General features: G+C 40.8%; 2 protein-coding genes across 4 annotated transcripts in view; both read right to left on the reverse strand.

The window, feature by feature from the left end:
• Window positions 1-8,583, reverse strand: LOC311040349 (C-type lectin domain family 10 member A-like). 3 transcript variants are annotated; one of them, XM_084050587.1, is made up of 10 exons: window positions 8,471-8,583; window positions 6,791-8,183; window positions 4,899-5,023; window positions 4,246-4,446; window positions 3,571-3,742; window positions 2,961-3,128; window positions 1,834-1,944; window positions 1,025-1,182; window positions 807-919; window positions 1-713 (listed from the first exon to the last, which is right to left on the reverse strand). In XM_084050587.1, the coding sequence occupies exons 4-10, from the start codon at window positions 4,252-4,254 to the stop codon at window positions 533-535; spliced, it is 912 nt and encodes a 303-aa protein (XP_083906713.1). In that variant the 5' UTR covers window positions 4,255-4,446; window positions 4,899-5,023; window positions 6,791-8,183; window positions 8,471-8,583; the 3' UTR covers window positions 1-532. The 3 variants fall into 3 exon arrangements, with proteins under 3 accessions (XP_083906713.1, XP_083906712.1, XP_083906714.1); XM_084050586.1 differs by having other exon boundaries at window positions 4,246-4,386; window positions 4,899-8,183; XM_084050588.1 differs by having other exon boundaries at window positions 4,242-4,446; window positions 4,899-8,183.
• Window positions 8,470-18,864, reverse strand: part of LOC311040356 (protein downstream neighbor of son homolog) — a 23,520-nt gene continuing 13,125 nt past the window's right edge. The window contains exons 4-6 of the mRNA XM_084050599.1: window positions 18,734-18,803; window positions 17,291-17,415; window positions 8,470-8,604 (exon numbers count right to left, since the gene is read on the reverse strand). Coding sequence (XP_083906725.1) covers window positions 8,590-8,604; window positions 17,291-17,415; window positions 18,734-18,803 — 210 coding nt within the window. The 3' untranslated portion in view covers window positions 8,470-8,589. The remainder of the gene's footprint in view (window positions 8,605-17,290; window positions 17,416-18,733; window positions 18,804-18,864) is intronic.

Consider the following 18,864-nt stretch of genomic DNA (forward strand, 5'->3'; position numbering starts at 1 on the left):
TATCAAAGAATCAGTGTAACACTTTTTATTTTATTTTCACTTGCTGTGATAAATGATACAGCTGTGGCAACATTGCAAGTAGTGAAATAACTGTACTTAAAGCCTCCTGAACAGTGTGACAACAACACAAATGATAATAAAAAGCCACAATAAAAACAGTAATAGCACATTTTGCAAAACAGAATGACATAGTAAAATGTAATTAAATTGCATCTACACAGCCATATACAGTTGTATTGGTTGTATTGTGACCTTGGGTTTGTCTGTCAGGAGGTCCAGGATTCAGTTGCAGAGGGCGGTGTTGAATTCAGTCTCTGAGCTTGGTGATGAGCTTGGTGCACATAATGCTATTATACTGTATTGCATTCCTCATTTCCAAATTGATGGTGCAAACACTGTGTCCTTAAAGCAAAATTAATAACCACACTAAGCCATAATATTTGGTGGTTTGTATTAATGTGATAATGGGTTTAACAGTTTATAAATCTGTACAATAAAATGTTTCAGATGTTCTCATTTTCACTAGTAATTACTACTGTTTAACTTCACAGAGCAGAGCACTAAGCTGCACTTTCTTCAACGACTTCTCACAGATCCAAGCTTTTTTATATGAACACAACAAATTAGACCATGCTCCTTTTTGGTGCAAGTATTCTGCACAGTTCACGCCTTCGCTGTCAGGCCGTTCATTAAAAGGTACAGTAACCCAATACCTGCAGAGTAAACAATGTTTTAACCACATCCACTCACTCACATACAGTGACTTTGATAGAATTAATCTTGAAAACATTTATAAAATGTCTCACCCTGTTGCTGGCGTTCCATCGACCCACGTCCAGCCTCCCTTAGTTTTGTTCAGACCAATCCATGATGCTCCATCCCAGCGTGAATTGGCCTTGTCCAATTCTCTGACGAATACCTGATAATTTGTCAATGATTGAACGAAAATTCATTTTCTCTAATACATTCAGGATTTCACTATAATTAATGAGGGATTTGGATGATGGACTCCTGATACACTAACCTGTTCTTCTTCACTGCTGATGACCACCAGATGTGCTCCTGTCTTCAGACAATGTTCTCTGCTTTCCTCCCAGCTTTTCTCTTCAGTAGATCTGTAATAACAGCTGCAACCAAACTTCTGCCATCCACTGGAACACGACTTGACTGAACACAGCAGATCTGTGAAAGAAAGATTTTAGGTTTTCTACACCTGCTGCACATTACACTACAGACGTAACATAATCTTCAAAATATCGTAACCCTGAAATATTTAAAAATTATGGTGAAATGAAATCTACTTAATCCAGTTTTCTTGTATATATATATATAAATAAAATAAATGTACTAATACTTTTACTTGTACTTGCACTTAAGTATTCTTAAAAGCATATACTTTTGAATAGTTAAGAATATTTAAAAGCAATTACTTGTACTTTTAGTCGAGTAACATTTTGACTGAGCTACTTTTACTTGTAGTGGAGTAAATTTGAGTATCTGTACTTTTACTCAAGTACTGGGGTTGAGTACTTTGTCCACCACTGATAACTCTTAACTGCTGTGCTGCCTCTGGGAGACTGAATTTCCCCGGCGGGATCAATAAAGGTATCTATCTATCTATCTATCTATATTAGCAGAGTCAGTAAGTGATAGTAGGACATTAACTGTGTATCTACATTTTGATTTAAAAAAAAAGGAAAAGTGCATTTTTATGACAATGGTGATAAACTGGCAATGATGAGGGTTTACTAAAAGTTTGTACCACTACATCTCTGACAATAACAAAAATCAATCATTATACATTTATAATTCCATCAAAAAGGTGTCCCTCACCTGCTGTGTCTCTCTGAAGCTGGTATACTTCACTTTTTAACTGGTCTCGCTCCAGGGTCAGGTTGTCACAATTGGTCTGTCCCATAGTTGGTTTGTCATTGGCTGAATTACCTGCAAAGGACCAAAAGATGACGATAAACACAGTTGTTGCTACTGTTCATAATGAGGTCAAGCATCTGTGCTGAAAAGGAGCTTTGAGAAGAAGAAAACATCAATATTTCAGATCATCTAGGATGAACAGGCTGGCTTTCATTTTACGGGCAATCGATCAGCACTGGATTTACGATTAAAACTGCAGCCACTGGGGTGACATGTTTCGATAGGTCATTTGGTTGTTGCCTTGCTTGGACAGTAAGAGACTAGTTCAATTTACAATTTAGGAATTTTGCAGATGCTCTTATCTGTAGTGAGAGCAGACTGAATAACATGAAACCTAGTCAATAAAGGACTAAAATGTTCACGTCAGAGTGCAAAGAAATATATTAACCCATTTAAGGGAAAAAACCTTCATGTGCTCATTATAAGTCAATTTCCGTATATTCACTCTACGTCTCACTGGTGGGCTATGGACAGTTCAAAAGTCTGCCTGCCAATGACATAAGTGATGGGGATTCCAAGTTAATAAAAACTACAGACTCAAAGTGGCACTTAACACCATTTCAAGACAAACATAACCAAACTAATATTTGTCTGTCCATGTGGGCTGGAATGCCTGAACATCTAGCCTATTTTAGCTTTCTTTTCCATGTTTTGCCATCGTCTCTGAGCCAGAACCGCAACAATGTGATTGTGCAATCATTGCAAGCTGACGTGTGACATAGGCCACAGTCTGTGAGGTGTACACCAAACTATATAAGATAGGCAGCATGGGTAGTAGGAAAGATTACGTGCAGGAGGTAATTTGCATGCAGATTCAAGAGTATTTAAATGAATTTAATACATTTAAAAAATATGTATTTTATATATATATATTTTAAAATCTCTCTCACACTTATGTCAGTGTGCCAGTGATTACCCTCCCCCATGCCAATGGTGGCATGCGAGCATAAGGTGCTACACCTGCCAAGCTAACTACTTTATGTTGTATGATTTCTGTTACCACTCCTGCCCCTGCATCTGATACTCACAGTCCATGACCTTGTCTACGGTTCTCACTGCGAATATAGCAAACAGCAGCGTAAGAATCACTGCACACGCTCTGACGATGTCTCTCTGGATGGTGAGTTCTCTTTGGAGGTTGAGTTCTCTCTGGAGGATGAGTTTTCTCTGGAGGAGGTTGAGTTCTCTCTGGACAGCTGGAGGATAATAGAATAGAGTCAAACTTTAATATGATCAGTTTCATCGTTTAATTTCAAAGAGTGTACATTCATTGGTAATTTTTGACAACCAGTGGTATATAGTTAACTGATCTGGTGCAATGGATTCTGCTGAAAAGTGAATATTTTTGATGCACACTTGTAGTTGAACATGTCTTAAACTGTATATACAATCTCTATGGCCACTCCATCGCTCGGTCCAATTGTGACTTTATCTAAAATAGCACATGATGAAATGAGAGGCAAAATAAAACACAAGGAGGAACAGGCTTTAATATTCATAATGTTTCCTTTGATTGTCATTTATTCAGTATAGTGGTATGTCCCTGTAACCATTGGTAACTATTATTTGAAATATTGTGTGACAAGCTGCTGTAATGATGTGAGAAGAGATAGACACTGTGAGTGTGTTAATGTGTACCTTGATCTCCTGTAACCCCCTGTGAGCCAGAGCTGTGGTCTCTCAGACTGTCTGCTCCTTCATTCTCCACGTTCTCCTCCTCTCCTCTCTCCTCCTGCCTCTCCCTCCTGACTCCTCCACCAGACCTCACACGTGTTGATGTGCCTGGCTTGTCAGAAGTATCTGTAGACATCTTAATGAACCACACAAACAAAGTAATTCAAGTTAATTAACCATGTGAACCCTGGTGTCCCTGTTCTGGGCCTGACATAATAGGTGAACATTTGGTGAAAATAGCAGATCTACAAGCAACGTATTGCAATGCAAAACAAAAGTGAGCTACTCTCTATTTGACGTACAACAAATTATATAGGGTTTAAGTGGTTAGTAAAAGCATATCATCGTCAAGGTGGAAACCTTGTATGTCCAAAACCGTTCCAATTTCATAATTAACAAAAAAAATAAAAACATTTTGAAATAGCAGATATGTAATTTTCACTACTTTATGGGACACTCTTGTATGATGAAGTAGGGTATACATTTTCACAAAAACAAAAAAAGTTTAAATATGGAGATACAAGGATTCCGCCCGACATTGACGATATGTTAATAATGTACATATTAATATTATGCATTAAGTGATTACAATATAATGCATTTTTTTTGTAAAATATGTTTAAATGTCAACTTACTCACTTTGTCCATTAGCTGTGTAGTCCTACATTGGGCTTCAGTGTTGCACAATAGACTGAGCTGCTGTCTGTTCTAGTCTCACTTCAAAAGCAAGTGTTTTTGGACACACTTGTGAGCGTGCATGCATGCATGTGCCCACAAACACTGTGCAGAAAAAAAACAATAGACACTTTACCACAGAATGCCTTTCAGATGTGTGAATTCCTGGGCGGGGAAATAGAATGAAAAGTAAAAAAAAACATTAATCAGTATGAATTTTATGAAAAGTTCATAATAGTGGTGACACAGTGGTATTGTATATAATAATGATGACTAGCAATGTATGATGTTAATTGACAAATCATAATTCTGAAAATTAGGTGCAGCACAATGTCTACCTTTTTTAAAATCTTTTTTTCAACACAGGCCTTGAATTAAATGAGGTTTCATGCAATATGGCCATTTTAAGGCTTTGACGAAGAGCCACACCACAGAGGAGCTTGCATGTTTTGAATAGTGTTCATAGCGTGCATCGGCGTAGTTAGATGAAAAAAAAAATTCAGTGTTTGGGTTAATGCTGTGGTGACCTTTGTAGTTGCTACAGCTAGAAAGTGTCAGGCAGCTAAATCCCTGAGTGAGTGATGTGTTACAGTAGTTTAGTGACATTGAATACCCACAGTGCACGGCCAGGACTATGATCACAACCAGCAGCATTTAGACACAACATCCTCAGACACAGAGCAACGACTCAGAGGCTTTCACACTGTTTTAGAGCACCGTCCTGCAACTGAAAGTACAGCTACTGTGTGTACAGAGAGAGAGACAAAAAAGAAAACTGTAACGTTTGACTTTTTCACATCAAGGAATTATACTGAACTGACCAAAATATACACTTTATGGAGTGTATATTTACACTTTATACAGTTTTATGAATTAATTCTGACTGATTTTGTCTATTTTAGTTTAGACGTTTACAACCATCGGGAACACAGTGTTCACTCTACAGCAGGGTGTCTAAAGTTATACAGAGCGTTTATGCATGTCGGTGGTTATCATTTCCTGATTGAGAGGTGATACTGGGCTGCTTCTGCTAGATGGAAACAGGATGCTCGTCTCTGTGCTTAAATGTGGCCTCTTAGAATTAACCCCTGACACACAGCAAATTCTTAAAAGGATCCCTGGCTAATAAGCCTAATGTGCCTTAATACATTATAATTAAAAACACCTTAGATATTTTATTTATTTTAGAAATAGTTCATCTTTTACTCAAGGGGGACAATGCCTGTCGCGAGTTGATGACGTCATTTGTCCATGTGTGGTCCAGCCCTATGGAATTTATGGAATGCATGTGCTATTAAAAAACGACTTAATACTTCCTAAGGTTAATATGAGCATCAAAACAATATTTTAAATATATTTTATTTGCAAATGCAACTTTGTTTGTGATGGGTGTTATCCTCCTTGAGTAAAATATTAACTATTATAAAGTAAATAGTACAATTTTAGTTATAGAGGGCAATTATGATGTATTAAGGCATAAGGCTTATTAGCCAGAGATCCTTTTAATAATTATGTCTTAACAATAATCTGTAAAGTATACTGAGAATAAACTGAGCGACACAGTCAGTCCTTTGTGCCGGTAGACATTTAGGTACACAACCCACGCCCCCATGCATTCTGTTCCGTCCTTGGATGACTATGACTATTCACGCACTCTGCCCCCTTTGCTCATGGGCCACACACACACACACACACACACACACACACACACACACACACACACACACACACACACACACACACACACACACACACACACACACACACACACACACACACACACACACACACACACACACACACACACACACACTCGGCTGTTCACAGGGGCAGCAGAGGAAATTTCAGAATATCATATTCATATTGTGATCACACACTGACCACAGTGCAGTTTCATCGCTGCAGAATGCAACATTGTAATTGTTTTTAATACTGTGAATGCATGACATTTGACTGAAAATGCTTGGCTATTGTACGATTTTTACAGAAATTACTGCTGAATACATAATAATTTACAAAAGATTTAAAAATTCTTCAAAGCTACTTTGTGTGCAGGCTTTTATCTGTAAAGTTTATTTTTGTATAGGCCTATATATTTAAATTGTCCTCACGCAGTACATTGTGCTCAATGTAAAACGGAGCATATTTAAACATCTGTTGTGTGCACAAGGATCAAATATATAGTGTAAAACATGGTGACGGTGCAACAGCAGAATATGTACGAGAATCTGCCTGAACCTTCTGTAACTGCTTCTGTAACAGATTCTTGAAATCTACTTTGTGTGCATGAATTTATATGTGAAGTTTATTTTTGCGTATACATTTCAATTCAGTCCAGTATTGTGCTCAATGTAAAACATTAAACATCTATTTATGTTGTACACATGGATCAAAATATTGTGTATAAACATGGTGACGGTGCACCAACAGAATATACCAGAACCAGAAACTACCTCATCTGTAATGCAGACATGGATGTATAAAGAGAAGTGCATGAGAGATTAAAAACCTGGCCGCCCGTTCATTTCAATGAGTCACTCCAATCACTCACTGCAACTGTAAGAAGGCAGGCAGTGTGGTTATCTGGGGGAGAGGCACATGAGAACAGGAAACAAGAAAAAACACACAACACCACAGCCCTAAAAGAACAATATGGCTGACTTGACACTTCTAGTACATACTGCTCATAAGTCATCATCACTTTCTTTACGTAACTGAAACAACACTGGTTGATGTTATGTAGCTTGTAATGTGTCAGCATTTACGGTTTTGTGATGTGAAATATTCTATACATCTATTTCTAAATTAGATAAACCAATTATTTACAAGGATCACCATGGCAATCGGATTGAGCAGGGTGTCAAGCAGAGACCTTGTAACTACACACACATACAGTATAGTGTCTGTGCACCTGCACACACAATCAAAATCAACTGCCTGAACAGAGCTTTTCAGGAAGTGAGTTATAGTGCATTTGAGGCCAAGAGCTACCTCAGTAATGTTTAGTTCAACTTAGTTCAGTGGATATAATATGATCTCATAGGCTTTCTGTCACTCAACGCCTGCACGCCCTGCAGGCAGGAACACACAAAACAACACGTTTGTGTAACAATTGAAACTTGCAACTACTACTAGGTCGGATACTAATAAAAATGCTGAATTAATTGACCCAATATACATAATTATATTATACTACCATGTTTAAATGTGACGCTGTGGTATTTGTATATCGTACTGCTGCGGGTGTGTAGATGATGATGTTGTGTGATTTCAATAGAAGTGCATTGTGTCACCTCTGGGCCAGGAAAAACAAACACTGGTTTAGAACCGTACAGAACGTTAAAATACAATACACTGTGGAGGCTATGAATGTTTCTCAAACTCTCTAAAAACAATGATTTTGAAATACTGAACATACATTAGGCTATTTTATTCTACATAACGTGTCCTGATGTGACCTTTGCTTTGATGTGTGCACTGAGCTGAGAGCAGCACCTCATTCTGTTTCCACTTTGAGAAAAAAGGGGGAAATAAACTGACATCCATGTTCCACAACAGCAGTGTGTTGAGAGCACAGGGATACAGCACAGGGATATTCATCATGAGTATCCTTTGGTGACCATAAAAAAATATTTTGGTGGGAAAAAGCATAGATTTCTCTGGCCTTACAGTACGTACCCTCTCATTTCGGGCATGGATTGTCCAGGGTTCATTAGGTTACTGAGAGGGACTGTGACTGTGGGGGTGCATCACACCTCATTTAAGGAGATGGCATCTGCTTCTCTGGTTACCATGGTGATGGAGAAAGTTGACAGACCCGCCCAGTTTGTTGTGATGACCAGCTCTCTCCAGTGTTCCAAGAAAATATGTCTCTGTACGGTAGTCTCGGCCATGCCTTCGGCCTGGCGGAGACAATTATGAAAAGTTCATAATAGTGGTGAGGACTATGTGGTATTGTACATAATGATGATGACTAGCAATGTATGATGTTAATTGACAAATCATGATTCTGAAAATAAGGTGTAACATTGTTACAGCGGAGTGTTTTGAATAATGTTCATAGCGTGCATCGGCAATTCAGTGTTTGGGTTAATACTGTGGTGACCTTTGTAGTTGCTACAGCTATAAAGTGTCAGGAAACAAATCCCTGAGTGAGTGATGTGGTAGTTTAGTGACTTTGAATACTCACAGTGCACGGCCAGGCCTAATGAAGACCACAACCAGCAGCATTTAGATACAACATCTCCAGACACAGAGGGGAGAGGCGTTCTCATTGTTCTAGAGCTGTCCTGCAACTGAGTACAGCTACTAGTTGTGCAGCAACTGAGAGAGACAAAAAACAAGACTGTAAAGATTGTTTTTTTCACATCAAGGAATTATACTGAACTGACCAAAATATATGATTTAATTCTGACTGATATATGCAATAGGAAAGACAATGCCTTGTTGCCTTTGAAGTTTGAACAATAAAATGGTTCCGCTTTAAAACAGAAAAAAAAAATCCTTGACAGCAATTCACAAGAAGGAAATCTACAAACACGCACATGCATGCACAGAGAACAGGATGATCACAGGGTTTTAGCAGCAGAGGAAAGGTGCAGAACAAAAGTTGTTCATATAACACCTATACTCAAACACGCCTACCTACCACCACTGCACAAATAACCACCCACCCACACACATCCTTCCCCAGAGGGCCCCAGATGTCCCAATTGAGATGCCCCCCCCCTCCCCCAAAAACTCTTTCCCCCTCCCTCTGCCTGCCTGCACAATTCTGCCTCCACTCACAGCCCCCCAACACAGGAAGTAATAAGTAGATCATTGGTTGCCACCCCTCCCCTACACACAGCCAGGCAACAAGTACAAGATCCCCCCTCACCCCTGATATTTACAACCAACCAAGTGAGGAGAAAACTCTCCAGGATTGTCATGAACAAGGCCACGGATCTGGACAACACCAATCCCAGGGTCACAGGGTGGCTCACAGTATGTGTGCTCAGTAGCTAGCAGCACCATTCTAGCAGCAGTTCAACCTCTCCCTGAGGCTGAAGGGAGGTGGAAGCTATACTGATCAAACCATCCCACGATCATACATTCATCATAGAGGTTATGATAAGTGTCATGATGGAAATGCACCACTGCACACTACCCATGTGTGAGATTAATAAAGTATTGAATACACAACAACTTTTTGTCTATTTTAGTTTAGACGTTTGCAACCATCTGGAACAGTGTTCACTCTACAGCAGGGTGTCTAAAGTTATACAGAGCATTTATGCATGTCCTGATCGAGAAGGTGATCGTGGGCTTGTCTCTGTGCTTAAATGTGTCCTCTTAGAATTAACCCCTGACACACAGCTAATTCTTAATAATGATGTCTTAACAATAACCTGTAAAGTATACTGAGAGTAGACTGAGCGACACAATCAGTCCTTTGTGCTGGTAGACCCAATACCCCAGCACATACTGCTCATAAATCAAATAACGAAAATATACAGGCTGCACAACCTCATCATGCCAGATTGTGAGCTTGTACAGTAGATCAGCTATTTTCCTATATAAAAAATGCATTTTGAAGAACAAAAAAAATACTATTAAATGTGACCATTATCATTTTTCAAGTCAGACTATGATAGACCATAGTTTACCGCGTATGGGCTATCTATTATTTTGCTAGGCCTAGGCCTGTTTGTGGAATATATAACTGCATGCCACAATCACTGGAGAATACGCACAGGAATATCTATCAATGAGTTGTGGATTAGCTCCTGTCAGATTAGTCGTCGCCGAGGTTACAGCCCCGCAAGCTATGGGATGATCATCAAACTGCACATGTGTGGAATCTGCAGACCCGCTCTGTTATACTGTTGGCGTCCGGCACACACAGAGAACACAGAGATATGTGGGGGACACTCACAATCAGAGATTTAATGCATTTATAGATGGATATAGATAGATTTATGTTGCGTCACAGAGGTAAGCAAAGTAGAGTGTATAGCAAAAAGAAAAAAAAAAAGAGTATGCAAATACATTTATGGCTGCATACAAAACCCTCATATTTTCAAACTCTTTCTGTATTCCCAATATGACATTGTATTTGGGTGATAACATAAATAGTAACTCTAAACCTGCTAGGAGGCAATAGCACCAAGATATCCTGAGTCAACAATAGATGCCAGGGCCCTGTATAGACTCTGCATAGACTTTTGGGAGGGCAGGAGCCTGACCTAATGGGTTAATCATTAACCCATTAAAAAGCCTATCAACGGAATGTACGGTTAGTAGCGAGTTCACACTGTTGAGCGTGACATGCATGAGACAGTGGTTTTAGCCATGTCCTCAGAGCAGACTTCACACCACTCACATCCACCCACACAACAAGGAAATACTGAGAATCTGTTTCTGTGTTTTCTTAGAAATGTTTCATATGTGCATCACACTATGAAGACCTTTGTGTTAAACCAGCCAGTTCCCTTGTTTCTTGGTAAAACCAAAAACCACACACACACACACACACACACACACACACACACACACACACACACACACACACACACACACACACACACAAGGGGTGCAATGCTCAGTGGACGGGGTTGCACGCCGAGCAACCACTTATTTGGCCAGGGGGACGCGCAGGCACATGCACGGATGTGCACGCGCGTGCATGCAAGAATGCATTCCACTCGATCCGTGCGCCGAGCGAGTACCTGGCTACTTAGCATAACAATAGCTCAGGTCGTCAGGTGCGTTAAACTACGTCCTCACATACACTGTATAACTTTGGAGGTGTCATCTTTCTCACCCTCGTCTCAAACTCTGTCTGCCCCCGTATCTCCATCCCGCCCTCCTCTCCTCTGTCTCACCCTGACTCACTCACCCCCCCTCCCGACACACACACACACACACACACACACACACACACACACACACACACACACACACACACACACACACACACACACACACACACACACACACACACACACACACACACACACACACACACACACACACACACACCCCCTCCTTTCTCAGAGGGCTTGTTTTTTTCTCCTCAAAATGAAGTAGTTCAAGTAAACAAGTTGTCTGATTATTTTACGTTTGCTTTTGTGTTTGTGTGTACGACAATGTCTTTAATTGAATTAACTTAACCTAGAAAAGTAAATACAAACTAAATTAACAATGTAACTGACTACATTTAAAACATTGTTTGTTTTTCCACCATATCTGTTGACATAATTTCTTTATATAGCCTACATCCTGACACCCTTTTCAGCTTCTCTATTTCAAGGCAACATTTACAAAAACTAAACTAAAACTAGTCATTTCCTATACAAACATGTTTCCTACTATTTATGCACATTTAATAATCATAATGCTGGTCGGAGCTGTTCTGTGAGCAGTGCGCACTGAGCACATGAGGGAACATTTATGCGCGCGCACGTGCGCGTGCACGTGCCGTCATTAGAATAGAGAGCAACCACTTCTCAAATGAGCATAGCATCAATGACACAGACAGACAGACAGACAGACAGACAGACAGACAGACAGACAGACAGACAGACAGACAGGCACGCATGCACGCACGCTGTGGCAGCACAGTATCTGGGGGAAAGAGACAGGAGACAACAGGACACAAGCAAAAAAAGGAACACAACACAACATTACAGCTGTGACAATGTACAATATGGCCGGCTTAACACATCAAGCACATACTGCTCATAAATCATCATGTGTAATCAGTGAAATAATACTGGGTGATGTAGCTTGCGTAATGGCCACATTCACAGTTCATTTTTTTTGTGTTTTTTGTTAAACTAAAATCATTAAACTTTTTGTTGAAAGAGAAAACAAGAATGACCAAAGTCATAATAAAGCCGCATGCGGCAGGCTTTTTTTGCCCCAATCTTTTCATAGACCTGATTACTTGTTTTTTGGATTGCTTGTTTCTCTCGCCAAACCTGGCAACATTTAGTGTCGCAGATTAACGCTCTAATGTTTTTTATATAAGTGGTGGCAACATTTTGTGACACCACACGGGTCTTCCCAACAATAGCTAAGATTGAAGTCAGTGTGAACATGGCCAAATAATAACTTAATAGCCAAACTAGGTCTAATGAAGCACGCTAGCATTTAGGCTAACCCTCCGGCCTGACGTGTAACTCTGTGCGTTGGCTTGTTGTGATTTGTGTTCGTCCATGCTGGCCCCTAATATGGTCTGCTTCCGGGTGGATCAACCTAACTAACAATGAGGATCGTTCTGATTGGATCCCTTCCCAACTAGTCCCACAAAAAGAGTAATTCTGATTGGATCTCTTCTCCATTCGTCCCGCCCTAACATTTTCGTCTCGTCTAATTCGTTGACTAACGTGTCCATTACATTTTCGTCTCCCCATTGGCCTAAAAGGGGGGCTTAAAAGGGGGGAAGTGTGAAGGACAGCCAGGACAGCCAATGACACTTAGGTGTCACTAAATGTCACTCGGGTGTCGGACTAAGACTAGTGCTGTTTATAGAGCCGTGCTGCTTTCAGCATGCGGCTAAAAAGATGTTGAAAGATCAAAACAAGCAGGGCTGTCTGAAGGACAACATTTTAAAGCTAAAAAGTATTTTAAAGCTGATTTAGGAATAAATGTGTCCCGTATTCATTTTAGCAAGTCATTCATATATGTAGAGCTGCACTTAAGTACATTTTGAGGTACTTTTACTTTAGTTGTCCATTTTCAATACTTTATTTATAGGTCTATTGTACTTCCAACAGCACTTTATTATTTGACAGCTTTAGTTACTAGTAATACAATTATACAGTGTTGTTTAGAACAGCAAAAACAATGTGTAAAAACTAAATACATTGTGGAGGATACTGATTTTTCTCGAACTCTCGAAAAACAATGATTATTTAAATACATTGTATTACAATGTGTCCTAACGTGAGCTTTCCTTTGATGTGTGCACTGAGTTACACAACACAACACAAGTCGTGAGTGTATCAACACTGGCCTGTACACTTTGGGCAGAGAAACAGCTTCACATTTCATCAAGACTCACACAAACCCTCATTCTTCACAACATTATAGTGTGCAGCCTACCTACAATACCATTGTAATTTAAATATAAAAGTGTACTTTATTTATCCCCTTGGGTAAATGTGTCCTTTGCATTTAAACCATAACTACTCAGGAGCAGTGAGCAGCCACAGTGCAGCGCTCAGGGACCAACTCCACATAAATGTCAGTACCTTGGTCGAGGACACTGGCAGGAGTACTCATCAAGTTATCGTGCATGTCTTTTGTTGTGGGAGGGAACCAGAGAACCAGGAGGAAACACAAGCACTGGGAGAACATGCAAACCCCACTCAGAAAAAAACACCCCAGCTGGGGTCCTAAAATGAAACCCTCTTTCTGTGAGTCAACATAACCACTACGCCACCATGCTGCCAAGATTTTGTATCCAATACAGAATTTGTATCTAATGAAAGTATAAAACGACTTAATTTAACAAAATGTCCTTTTTAATATCTGTCCAAGTAACCACTTGACTGGGTAACACAATGCGTTCTCAGTCTTCACATTTGTCTAAGGGGAGGATTTGTCAACAGGAACTGAAATGTGATATTTTGCCCTGCAGCGTTCATTAAAATGCGTGTATGAAACCGGTTGGATCAGATACAGACTGTGTGCTGTGTGTACATGTCAGTGCATGCTGCAATTGTACTGATAGCTAATAGAAAAAGACACTCCTTCAGTGGCCTCTCTGCTTTGACATCCAGTAAAATACAGCATAGAAATTCTTACAAAGCTCTTAATGGTTCAAGGCACCATGATTAAATATCTCATTGTGCCTTATAAGCCTGCTATAACACCAGTCCAGTATGCAGGTTTGCTCGTGGTTCAGAGAATATCTAAGAGTAGAACGGGAGGCAGAGCATTTAAATATCAGCAGGGTTTGACACTAAGGTCTCAAAAGCACTTTCCCATCATCATGCAAGTACAGGTCATCGTCCTATAATTGAACAAGCTGTCTGTCTGTCTGTCTGTCTGTCTGTCTCAAAAACACAGGAGATTCTGTCGCCATGGTTACAGCCCCGCGAGCTATGGGATGACTGCTGCCCAACAATACTACTGTACTGCGTATGGCTGTCGGCATGGTTACAGCCCCGCCAGCTATGGGACGATCATCTGCGGGCACACTGCCATATGTGCTCAGGTTACTGCTGCTGGCAACGGACTGAGAAGGAACTACACTCGATGCGCTCTGTTCACCTCAGTACACACAACAACACATGGACAGGACCACATCATTTTCACAACTACTCCAAAAACACATCCCAATGTTCTGATCCAGGTTGTGGGAGGGACCGGCCTGAAAGGTTTTGGACATATGAGGTTTCCCCCCCGACAGTGACGATATGTGAAATTAATCAAGACTGAGCAACATAGTTTTCTCAGTCAACAGTAAACAAACCAACACATAGTATACTGTAAGTGTAAACACAGGGTATCTGCACACTTCTTTACAAGTTACAGTTTAACACATTAAAACCGGGAAAGCATCTGTGTGTCATTTTAGATTTTAGTGTTGGCTATTCAAAAATAGCAGATCGCAGCAGCTGTGCATCTGCATTTATTTCTTTTTTTTATCTTGAAAGTGTTTTAACACAAATCTTCTCTTCTGGGGGCCCCTGGCACAAAATATTTTCAGTTGGGGGGTCCGTGGTCAAATACATTTTGGGGGTCCTTGACATGAAAAAGTTTGAGAACTACTGATTTAGAAGATATTTGTAGAATCGGCCCCAGGTCTTACTTAAGGACTTTTAAGACATTTTTAACCAAATTGGCCAAATTGTCTAATATTACCTAAGAAAGAGGCAAACATTGTGAAAATAGCCGAACATCTATCTGTGGAAGCGAGTCAAACAAAATGTTATGCCTTAACTCCTACAATTCCAAGTGCTTGTCAGGGTGGGGGGGTCCCCAGTTCAAATAAGATTAAACGTTTGTGAACCCTTGGTCTAGGGTCCATCTGTGAGCGGGGGAGGCAGGGTGTCTGCAGCAGATCAGGTGATGATGTCACAGGGTCAGGTTATACTGTATATACTATTTATTGTGTGTTCTAGCCGTGTCTGTCTGTTGTACTGAGGCTGAGGTTCTGGATCAGAGCGCAGTAGCAGAGAGCTTTGGCTTCCTATTTAACCTGCATACTGAAAACATTACCACCAAAGACGATGCAGAAAAACACCTGAAAGGTCTTTTAAGTCCACAGCAATGTGGTGTGGATGGACAGAAGAGCTGAAGGCCGTGCCATGGGGCTGTTACCTGTGCTATCTTTAGAGTTAGTAGAGCCTATACCAGAAGGCTTCAAAGCGCACTCTCCTGGTCCAGAAGGGGTACTGCAGCATACTACATACTGGTACAATGTGTGACCACATGGACACTAATAATACTTTTGGATAAATCAATGTGACTACGCCACTCTCTTTAAGGGGAGAGACCCTGAACCAACTATGCATTTACTGTTACTGTTGTGACCAAATATCCTCACTCAAGGTTAACAAGACAGACAGAGGCTTTTGTGCGTACAATCATTGGACACTTTATTTAAATAGCAGCAGAAAGTTTATGAAGAATACTGTGTGCGTGTACCAACACGTGCATTGACCGGGAGGCAATAATAAGACTTTAATAATAACACAGCACACTGATAAGACTAATATAATCAACACTGCAAAAGGTTAAGATCAACTGCGACTTAATTTGCGCGCATACACACTAATGAAATGACACTCTTGTTAAAACACTGCACACTTAAAAAGGGGGGGGAGGGAACAGCACGTTCACCAATGTGAAGGTACACTGATCTGAGGACTCTTCACGTAAACTGAACCTAAGGTGCTTGAGCTACTTGAGCTTAGCAACTACTGAACATAAGCGGCTGCCTGCTTACCACAATCCTGTGTGTCACCAGTTTCAGCCTATAGGCCCGAGGCACCCGTGCACCCAACGGCAGGAGCATGGGCTGACCAGGGTCTGGTTCTGTCTGGCACTCTCAGACTCTGCAAATGTACTGCAAATACATAAATACACATATGTGTGGTTTCAGGCTCCCACACGAGTCTGCTGCACAGCACCACCAGAGATTCTCTGTAGTTAGTTTGCAGGCACGGTGCTGGCCACCGGCGAGCGACGCTACACAAGGAACACCACACACGACGGACAAGAACAAACACGACTCTCTCTGCTCTCACGAGAGCTCCTCTTACCATATATAGGCTGCTGGTGCTGCCTGCTCTAAGCTCCCAGGTCCTACCTCTCACATATGCAAGAGAGTAGGCTTACACACCAAGCTCTAATGGACATGGACTGTATGCAGACCATGATCCACCAGCGCATGGTTTGTCCAGAGGCTTTATTGGAGGCTCATCAGGTAAAGTTAAGGTGCATGCACAGCACAGTGATATTCATAAGTGTCCCGGGGTTCATTAGGTTACTGAGAGGGACTGGACCCTTACAGGTCTGTAACTCTGAGGGGGTACAAATGGAACCATATGGACCCTCATGGGTCCATTTGGTTCCATTTGTACCCTCTCAGAGATATTGTGGTCCTTGAGAACCACTAGTATTGTAATAGTATAACAGACGTGAAGTCCACATACCAGCTCTGACAGTGTGATGAAACCGGTTCCGGAAAAAAGGTCCCAAATGGGACGGAACCGATTCCGGTTCCTCAATGTTTGATCCGGTTCCTCTGGTTCCGTATCCCAACCCTAGTGATGACCAACTCTCTCCAGAGTCCAAAGAAAAGACGTCTCTGTACGGTTTTGTACCAATTCACCACACTTCTGTTTGGATAGTTTGGGTTCATGTTTCAGTGCCTCATCATGACAACGTGCCAATGATAATTCCTTGTGGTTCTAGTTTTTTCTGTGTGTGTGTGTGTGTGTGTGTGTGTGTGTGTGTGTGTGTGTGTGTGTGTGTGTGTGTGTGTGTGACTGCAGTGTGTGTTGCTCACCTGCTGAGTGTGTGTGTGTGTGTTCATGACAGCGGTGCGTGTGTAGAGAGCTGCTGAGAAGCCTCCTCTCTGTGCAGATGTCAGCAGACGGCTGATGACATGAAGACAAGATGGAAGGATGGGACCTGAACACATGGAAGAAACTTGGTTTCATTAAAAGCTCAATCTCAGATTGACCTACTTATTGCCCTAGCCTTGACGACCTTATGCAAAGGTTAAAATGTAATTTAGATAGCATGTTATATAGACAGATGCCAGGTTAATTAGTTGACCTGGCATCCTACAGTTTGTATAGTTTCAATGTACAGATTATTTATTGTTTGATATTATACACTTTAGACTGATGGCAGGTTCTTGGTTTACCTATGATCCTAGATTACTATTTCTATGCATTTGATGTATTACCTTGTGTTTACCTTGTGACTGTAAATCACTCTGGAAGAGTGTCTGCTAAATGCCTAAATTATAAATTGTATTGTAGAATAATTCTACAATAGTAGAACACTTGATAACTGACACACATCAGATGGATGGATAAGATCAATTTGTAAACACCTCTGACTGACCTTGGAAAACGGTGTATTTTTCTCCATGTAACAGTAACACCTTGTATCTGCCACCTAGTGGTTACATGTCAATGAGTAACCATTTTGTTGCCTGAATTCAAACAACCTTTATCAGTGGTACACTTCAAAATGGCTGCCGTCCAGTGCGTCTTAAAATAACCGTACACACCTGGTCTATACAATTTTGGTTTGGCCAGGGGTACAACATGTGCCTTATTATTCCAAGGCAGGACGTGTGCATTGAGATTCAGCAATAACGAGCAGAGTCAAACTCCGGTTACTGATGTGCTGTTCAATCAGATACCTGCAGGGCCCACAGGTTTATGCAAGCTTTGAGACAGCTTAGGGTAGAATGTAAAGATCATTTGGTTGGGGGTCGCATCGGGGTCTGCATCAATCTCTCAGGGTGTATTTCTCAATAATGACCAGCTCACTATTCATTATTCCTTCTGGGTTGTATTTATATGCTTTTAATACTTGTACGCACAGTCATACAATTTGAGAGGTACGCGTATGTCTGGTGGTGACAGAATGTACTTCATATGACTCTAGTGTACCCTCCGGGCAAATATAATGAATACCAACAGCATGTCTGGTCTACTTTTCCAAAGCACAACCGTGTTCTGCTGTCACCTACGAGAGTCACGTGACCATAAAGAACATTTATAAAGGACCATTTCCTAAAGAAGAATGTATGTAACAGGACTTCTGGGATATTAAAAGCAATGCCATGAGTCACTGTCATGTTTTTTCAAAAGCCTTTGGAAAATTACCTTGACTGATTTATTTTAAATGATTATTCGGCTGGTTGTTTAATGTGCATGAAAACAGGTCGGACAGGTTCTGATTCTTATGTCAACATTACATAGATCTGTACCTGTGATCTCCAGACTGCACACATCCTGGTAGGTAGAACGCACCTGGGTCTTCACATTCAAACTACGAGCCTACAGAGAGAGAAAGAGAGAGAGATTCAGACTCACTATAACAGGTACAATGTATCGTATA

The sequence above is a fragment of the Gymnoscopelus microlampas genome (assembly GCF_963454915.1).
Source record: "Gymnoscopelus microlampas genome assembly, chromosome: 24".
NCBI classification, from domain to species: Eukaryota; Metazoa; Chordata; class Actinopteri; order Myctophiformes; family Myctophidae; genus Gymnoscopelus; species Gymnoscopelus microlampas.

Excerpts from the sequence above, each read along its gene's own strand:
- LOC311040349 (XM_084050587.1), bottom strand. Across the intron at positions 3,129-3,570 it reads GGGGGTTACAGGAGATCAAG|CTGTCCAGAGAGAACTCAAC; the intron begins GTACACATTAAC and ends ATTATCCTCCAG. Across the intron at positions 714-806 it reads GATGGAACGCCAGCAACAGG|GTATTGGGTTACTGTACCTT; the intron begins GTGAGACATTTT and ends TTTACTCTGCAG.